At 37.5% G+C, this 8652-nt stretch overlaps 1 protein-coding gene across 1 annotated transcript; it reads left to right on the top strand.

The window, feature by feature from the left end:
- Positions 1 to 1347: 1347 nt before the first annotated feature.
- On the top strand, positions 1348 to 8608 carry LOC103717317 (vesicle-associated protein 4-1-like). Its single transcript, XM_008805643.4, has 7 exons — positions 1348 to 1979; positions 5756 to 5826; positions 6059 to 6140; positions 6266 to 6384; positions 7711 to 7788; positions 7905 to 8024; positions 8132 to 8608. Exons 1-7 carry the CDS (start codon positions 1658 to 1660, stop codon positions 8189 to 8191), a joined length of 852 nt encoding a protein of 283 aa, XP_008803865.1. The 5' UTR covers positions 1348 to 1657; the 3' UTR covers positions 8192 to 8608.
- Positions 8609 to 8652: the final 44 nt, after the last annotated feature.

The following is an 8652-nucleotide window of genomic DNA, read 5'->3' as shown; positions in this document are numbered from 1 at the left end:
TCACTTTTATAAATAGAAATATGCAGAAGCTGGAGCTTTTGGTTGCCCCTTAATATTTTTTATTATTTTAATAAAGATATATCATGTTGTTGTCGGTAAGGATTTTCTCACTCTCATGTAAGTGGGATTTCCAAATACTTGCAATAATGCCTACTGAATTAGGATTTCGTTGTTTTTCTCTTTGCAACTCATACAAATATGATATCCAATCAATTTGTGATTATTTACTCAATATTTTTTGGATGCAACATGAAGGGAAAAAAAAAATTTAAACTCACACGCTATATTGCAGTGATCATCACATAAAAGATAGAGAGAACGTGCATGATCCGTATTGTTTTACAATTACCATAAGCATCAAATATTTGTTGTTGAGTGCAGTCATTTAGCTTCACCAAAGCAGACCACCAGCCCAAAATACTTATACATCATTTCTTTCCCCTAGTACATTGATATTCATTTCTTTCATAAATCTTATCCTTCCTATTATCACCCAAATATAAATGCTATCTAATGTTAGATGATATAATGATCATATAAAAGCCTCTCTTATTATCTTTCACAATTAACTCCTAATAATCAGTTAATTATCTAGTCCAAGTAAGCACTTACTTACCTCATTGAGCAAGCACTAACTCAATAACCTAACAAATCATGCCATGCACTTAAGAATCTGGCCTTAACACACTGCATCTGCTGAGTTGCACAGTTCACTCCAAGCCCTGCTACTTTGGCCGCAATATAAATTGCCACCGAGATGCCACCTCTAAACCAACCAAAAGAATGGCGATTAAATAAATTCCAAGCTGCTGTACTTCTCATACAAACATCACGATTCCAAATCTATGTGACCATCATACCTCTCTTATCCTCTCTGCCGTGTAAACGCTCTCGCCCGACCTTCTAGTCCAACTGCCAACTGCCACCATTATTAAAAACGTCACAGCAAAGTACCAGCTCGCCTCACCGTACGTGAAAATACCACGGCCACGACTTCATTAAGTGGGCCAGGCTCAATAAGAAAATATTTTATCTTAAAATCTAATAAATTAATAATAATTATTTCAATTGTATTTTAATAATAAGTTGGTAAAACAAAATAATTATATATATATATATATATAATAATTTTAAAAATATGTAATATATTTGTATAGATTAATTGAGTTAGGATCAAAAAAGAAAAAAATTGATACTAATTGAATTCGAGCCAGACTTCTTTTTTTTCTAGTAAGATACAAGAAATTTAAAATCTGACAGAGAACTTTGAGTGGCATGTCTCTAAGGAAGGTACTTTTACCTATGAGTGACTGCATCTACCCACTCAGGAAGGAAGCGGAAGGGAACAGGAAAAGCACAGTAAAGGACGGGAAAGGATGAAGATCCCAAAATGGCGACGGACATGAAACCGATTTCTTAAATGCAGTTAAATCTGTATTGAAGTCCGAGCTGCCTGTCACCCACCGTCTTCCCCTGTTTCCTCCTCCTCTATTGTTGCCACCGCGAGAGATCGTCGTGAAGGGCGGAGGATCGACACGTTAACATATCTTCGGTGACGCGACACGAGCTGCGGTCTGGTGCTCCGCCGGAGAGGGAGCCGCTGCTCTATGGACTGAGGGGCGGAGTCGGGTCGCCCGTTTGGGAGGAGGTCGACGAGATGGCGGTAGAGAACGGAAGGGCGGGGGGGACGGCGGAGGGAAAAGGGTGGGGGCTGTGCCGGCTTCCCTTCTGGGGCGGCGGAGGCGTCGGCAGCAGCGGAGGGGGGTCGTCGTCGACGAACTCGTCGGCGTCGCTGACGCAGCACAGCCACCGGAGCTCGAGTAGGAGCCAGGTGGGGCAGGCGGGGCAGCCGGAGGCGGCGGGACCAGACGCCGGCCACCGTCACGCCGGTGGGAGCACGGTGAAGGCTGTGGCACGGTCGCTGCTGCCAACCCGGCGCCGCCTCCGGCTCGATCCGCCCACCAAGCTCTACTTCCCACGTGAGTATTTCGGTTTCTATCTTAATTTTCTATTTTCAAATTGCATCTTCGCTAGATTTTTCTCTCTTGTATACTCCTGTGGAAGTTGGGATTTTTTCGCCTGGATGTTGAGTAATTCGATTTTTTACTCGGGGAGCAGGATCTCTTGTGCTGGTTAGTGAGCTTGTTATGCGATTTAAACCCTCGTAGGGTTTTTCTTCTAAATTTCCTTCTTGTAACTAATGAGCTTCTTCAATTGACAAGCAATCGATGTTGGGTACTGAAAAGGTTTTGGTTTGAATTTTGTCATCAGAATTTCCAAATAGAGCATAGAATTACCGTTTTCTTTGTATACTGACCCCAAAAAATTTTATTTGGAAGGATTTGATGGGAGTTTTGGAAGTTGATTTATGGGTTGCTTATGAGAATTTGTGGAATTGGTTGCTTTAAAAATATCTATGAGGGGATTTCTGTCACTTTCTTAGTTAAATGGTGTGTAGATGTGTTTTAAGAGGTTTGCTGATCGTTTGGTGGACTGGTTTGCGTTATTTTCTCTTATTTAAGAATAAATTTCTCTCCCTTTATGCTTGCTAGATCAGTTCATTTTTTGTGTAGTTATTTGAAGTTTGGACATCTTAATGACTTTAGCCTTCAGGCCTTTCTGGCTTACAAAGTTAATTCTCTTTTTATTGGCATCACAATAACTCTATTGATGAGATGCAGGGGTTGGAATTATGTTGTTTTCTTGTCATTGTGATCGATTGATCGATACAATTTTGTCATATCTTAATTTAAAATTTGGAAAAAAAAATCTAAGAGAAAAGAGGAGAAAATTGATCAGTTCAAGGCTTTGAGGATGGAAGGGTAGATAAGCTTCTTTGAGAAAACATTAAAAAACATCAATAGAGAGCTGACATGTTTGGAAAGTAGAGCTAACATCCCAAATAACCTACCAATATTCATTGTTATCTTCCTAAAACATCATCAGTTAGAATAACATAAAAAAATAACTTACTGATGGGCATCATTCCATCTTCCTCTTGCATTCTTGGTCTTGAAGGGTTATGCATAGTTTCACATGCCTTTACATAGTTATCAACTTATCATCATTCTGAAGACATGCTCATACCAATGACAGTTTTGCTTTATATGGTCTCCAAAACTAAGCTTTTCATCATGGTTAAGGACTATGCCTTTTCTTTTGCCTTCTAACATCTCTGCAAATGTCAAATTTTTGGTCGGAGGCATGCTTCTTTTCTTTGGAGTCTACAAAACTGGATTTGTCATGAATAGGCTTTGAAATTGAGAATCAATTTGCACAGCCTCCTCTTGAAGCCAAGCCAGAAGAACATGCTTGCAAGAAATTCATAGGCTGAAGGACCTTTACCTTAACCATGATTTTATCTTGGAGATGGAACAATACAACTAACCAAAAATGATTCAGCTGGTCCCATCACTCTCCTGGACCGAGTTTGATATTCCAAAACATATTTCAGGTTGGCATAGCTTTGAGAGTATTCCTCTTGAATCTGCATAATTGAGATATATAGCATGGGTTGGAGACTGGGCTATGACCATAATAATCCCTCTCTAGGATGTTATTTTCTTGGTTGTTCCTTTTCCGTCTTTCCTGCTGGAAACTTACCATCAAATTTAGGAAACTCAGCTTTTTACTTTTTTGGGTTTGAATGGCAATTTCACCATATCCCACTCCATATTGGCCTTGGGAACTTGATACATCTAATGGTGGCATACCAGAAGATTCTTGGACTGCAACTTCTTGATTTTGATAAAGTTTCTTGAAGTGGGAAACGACTTTCACCTATCTCCAGAAGTTGACGTAGGTTCCAATCTTGACATCTATCCTTGCTTTCAGAACCGCAAGTTCATTCTCCATTAGTGCCAAGTACATTATCCCATTAACCAAAACGATGACTGGTATCAATTGATATGGCTAGAACTGCAAGTGGGTTGGATAGGGTCAGGAATTTGCTTGATCCTTATCCAGCTTGATATTAATTTTGGGTCTAATCCAATCTGACCTAGTTTGAAATTGAATTTTGATCGGGTCAAATTGACCTTTGTATTTTTCTGTCTCAATAGGAATACTGGGTTGAATTGGTTAGAGGTGGATCCAAATCCAAACCCATACTTCTGGGGTTGGGTTTGTGTTGGGGAAAATTTATTGAGGAATTGAACTGTTTGTGGTTTATTTACTTTTAATAATAAATTGCATTGCATATATTTTAATTTCCAATACCTACATGGTCATTGTAATAACGTTTGAATAATAACTACAAATAGTTCAATTTATAATTTCAAAACTTGTTAATCACAATAATAAGAGTAACAAATTTGTTGTGCCATAACCAACAAGCCTTATCACAACTATTTGGGGTTGGACCAAAAAAAAAGAATTACTTATTACATCATACCTGGTGGGACTCATGCCCCAATTACATGATGAGCAGACAGTTCTACACGTCGAAGAATTTGACCCTCAAACATCATTATCGTGCTACGTATATAATGTTTTTATGACATTTTTAGAGATAAAGGAACTTGGAAACTTAAAAGGTGTAAGTGGGTTTTTTGTAGACCCATAGACATAATTAATTTTATGTCATGAGAAGGCATGTATCATCACATGCTAAATGTGCTAAATTGATTGGTTGACTGCTGTCATAATTGATACATGACATAGTAAATGTGCCCAAATTATAGGATGGATTACCATGAGTGGTAATTCTGTCTTAGGTTCTGTTTTGTCAGTTTTGGTTTGCTTGGGGTGCTAAGTTATTCTAGTCCATGTACTTTCTAGGGTTGCATCGGGTCAGGTCAAAGCACGGAAGATGCAAACCTGACTCCAAATGGAAATGAGGCGTAGATTTAGACCCAACCCAACCCAACCTGTTGTTTCATATGGGTCAAGGTCTTGGTTGGATCTTGAAGACTCTAATTTCATTTTCAGCCCATACAGCCTTGTATCTTAATAAAAAGATGAAGAAATATAGAAAATAGTAGAGGATTGACCACTTTGAGGGGGTTGACACATCATAGTCACCAATATGAGAGGGGTCAACCTCCTCGAAAAATTTTCCTTTCATTATCCACTGAAGCAAGTTAAGGACCCTTGTTTAAAGAACGCACTGACCTAACAGACAAACAGGGTAGGGATGTAAAATAGAGAGCTAACACCCTAAATAATATATCATTGTCACATAATTACCTACCCAAATCTCATAATTATCTAAAATAGATTTAAAAGGAAAAAGAATTGCACACCACTGTTTCAGTTCATTATCCTGGTTTCATGAAATATCCTTAATTTTCTCCGTAGGTGAATTCTGGTTATTTTTGCAAATTTTAATATTTTTTAATTTTTATTGGTTGTACTCATGGTGTTTATTTTGTCATTTAGAATTTATTGCCTGGGAAATGAATCAAATGATATGAAGTTTTGGTTGATTCATTATCCATTGAAGATTTGGACTTGTAATTGCATTTACATAAATGAATTGAGGGCCTTTCCTTCTTAGAGTACCCCTTGAATGCCATATTTTGATTTACATGTTTCAGTCAATGCAGAAGATTGACTTTATTTTCTGCTAATATTCCTAGTTTAATTACAAAAGTAAATGAGATCTTGAGCTTAACTTTGCTTTTATCTCTGGTTTTTAGCTTTTCTTTTTGATGTTATAATTTCTTCGAAGGCTGCTAGTTATCAAAATTAAAACTTTGAAGGTATTCTATTGTTCTTTTTATTAACTGTTTTCCTTAAATTATATCTGTTGAAGATGAACCTGGTAAACAGGTTAGAAGTGCAGTCAGGATAAAGAATACGAGCAAATCTCATGTAGCATTTAAGGTGTGTATGGAAGTGCCGTAGTATTTGAACTTTCATAGAATCAATCATAGTCAACGCATGTCTTATCTTTTGGTAATTATTTGTTCTACTTTGGAAATTCTTTATCCACATTTTTTTATCATTTCTTTCTCGTACCCGCTAGCTAATATTTCCACTGAGAACTTTGGTTTTGATATTTTTTTCATTACATATTTTTTGTTGGCCAAATATTGACCAATGGAATGCTTGTTAGTTTCAAACAACTGCACCAAAGAGCTGTTTCATGCGTCCTCCTGGTGGTATACTTTCTCCTGGGGAGAGTATCATAGCAACTGGTAATCTTGTTTATGTGTTTGCTTTTTTTCCTTGATTTTTCCTCCAGAAAAAAGAAAATTCGAAATTAATTCTTATAGAATTTCTGCAATAGTGTTCTTATTCTTATTTCCATATTAAATGCTAGTCTTCAAGTTTGTGGAGCATCCAGAGAACAATGAAAAGCTGATGGATCAAAAGAGCAAGGTTAAGTTTAAGATTGTGAGTTTGAAGGTGAAAGGACCTATGGAATATGTACCAGAACTGGTGAGTCTGTTTCTTTTGATTACTTCCAATTTGACAAGGTCGGTCTAAGTTTCTTTCTTCAGAGCTTTTTTTAGCTTTGATTTCGAAAAGTTCTGGCAAAAAAGAAACACGTTGACCAAGACCAGCCCACTGATCAATTGTTCAATTTGACTGGTTTCAGCCAAATATGGATTGACCATGCCATTTCCAATTCAACATTGTTCAAATATTGGGTGAAATTCTAACTTTTTTTTTGCAGGACCAACTCCTTCAGAAGAACTTGACATGTTCCTCTAGGAACAAAGACATATCAGAAAGAAATATATAACCTATTTTAGCTTTGCCATTCAATTTGTTTTCTCAAATTTTTGAAGTTTTGATATTATAAGCTAACCCACCTTGGAATGTGTACATATCTTCTTCCAGTGGGTGGAAGAAATCATGGAGGAAAATAGTTTAGGTTCACTCACTTCATAATGTTGAGAATCACTAGAAAAATTGGCTCATAAACCTTGTGAAGATGAGAATATCCTTAATCTGTAAAGACAATTCTAAATGTGCTTGACTGAGGCTTTTGTTATTTGTCATTAACAGCTATAAAATATTCTAGTACACTTAGGGCTTGTTTAGTTCGTAGGAAGCATTTTTTCTTCTAAAAATATGATTCCTGGAAAGCAAATTCCTGAGAAAAGAATGCCTGAGAAAGTACTTTTGGCATGTTTGGTTGACAATGGAAAAGTCACGGATTTTCAGAGTGCTTACATTTGGTTGACCATCCACTTTCCTAAAAAGTTATGTATAATTTCTATTATATCCTTAATAAAAATTAGGTCTTTAATGCCTCTTTAATGCTGAAGGGCTTTTTTGGAAAAAGATAAAAATGGAGTGATTTCCGGCTCACGGGAAAGTAACTTTTTCATGTTTCTCATGGAAAAGATTTTCCCATAAAATGTGGAAATCATATTCTCATGGGAATACAACTTTTCCATCTCTCTTCTTTGAAAACTCCAACCAAATAAGATGCATCTCATTACTTTTTCATTGACCACACTTTCTCCTCTTCTTTTCCTGCGAACCAAACGAGCCCTTAAAGGCATATGGACCTTGTTTTAATTTAATGCATGGTGTTAACAGTGGCCATCTGCAATTGCCTAGCTAACAAATGATGACGAAATAGACCTGGTTAGCTATGGAAATCCTGAACTGCGAGAACAACCCTGAACTTGTTGCATTGAGATTATTTATGATGGGGACTGACATATATTACTGTGAAGCCACATTATTTAAATATTGTCAATGCATATTTTTTTGCATCACTATCCATTTGAAAGGAAGTGTCTGCAACAGTTTGATGAGCAGAAAGATCAAGTTGCAGTGGAGCAAATTCTGCGGGTTGTATTCTTGGATGTGGCACGTCCCAGTCCTGTAAGCCAATCTGCAGGCATCCTTTTTTCCAGCTCTTTTCATGCCTAAGATAGTGAATTACTTGCTTAATTATTTAACATATCAAGCAATGATGTACATTGTGATTGTTGCTGAAGCAAATGGAAAAACTGAAGCGTCAGCTTGCTGAGGCTGAGGCAGCACTTGAGGCCCGCAAGAAACCTCCAGAAGATGCGGGTCCTCGGATTGTTGGTGAAGGGCTTGTCATAGATGAATGGGTAAATTAATCTTCCACATTCATGCACGAGTGAGCTATCCTCTTCATCTGCTCTGAAGCTTTTCTGCTAATTTTTTGCTCCACTTCCCTTTTTATTCCTTTTCTCAGAAAGAACGAAGGGAAAAGTACCTTGCTCGGCAGCAGGTTCAAGGGGTTGATTCAGTGTAAAGTGCGGCTTGCTATTATTGTAACTTTGTAATCCTTTATTTTGGTTGAATCAAATAATTTAGTCATGCATTGTGGAAAAAGAATCTGCCATCATCCTTCACCCCTTCATTTTCAGGCTTGTCAGGGTGACTGTTTAAAGGTTCATTGGTGACAATAACAGGCTTACATGTCACGAACCTTTTGAGACATGTTGTGCTTGACTTAGGCTTATGTCCTATTTGTAGATATGGCTTTTTACTCTCTAAGAAATAAAAGCATTTTCTGTGGGAGGAACCAGCACCATGCACCCTCTTCTCTTTGTTATTTGAGTTTATGTATTATGTTCCTCGCTCAACTTGTTTTAGTTGATAGGAATATCTCTGTTGGAGGCCTTGTAATGATTATGGACACATGTAAATGTAATAGTGTTTCCCATCAGCTGTGTGCCATTATCTTGACAGATATTGTTCTAGGGGCACAAG

This window comes from Phoenix dactylifera, unplaced genomic scaffold (assembly GCF_009389715.1).
Source record: "Phoenix dactylifera cultivar Barhee BC4 unplaced genomic scaffold, palm_55x_up_171113_PBpolish2nd_filt_p 000092F, whole genome shotgun sequence".
In the NCBI taxonomy this organism is placed as follows: Eukaryota; Viridiplantae; Streptophyta; class Magnoliopsida; order Arecales; family Arecaceae; genus Phoenix; species Phoenix dactylifera.
Note: the sequence above shows the minus strand (reverse complement) of the source record. Positions and strands in the feature narration are given on the sequence as shown.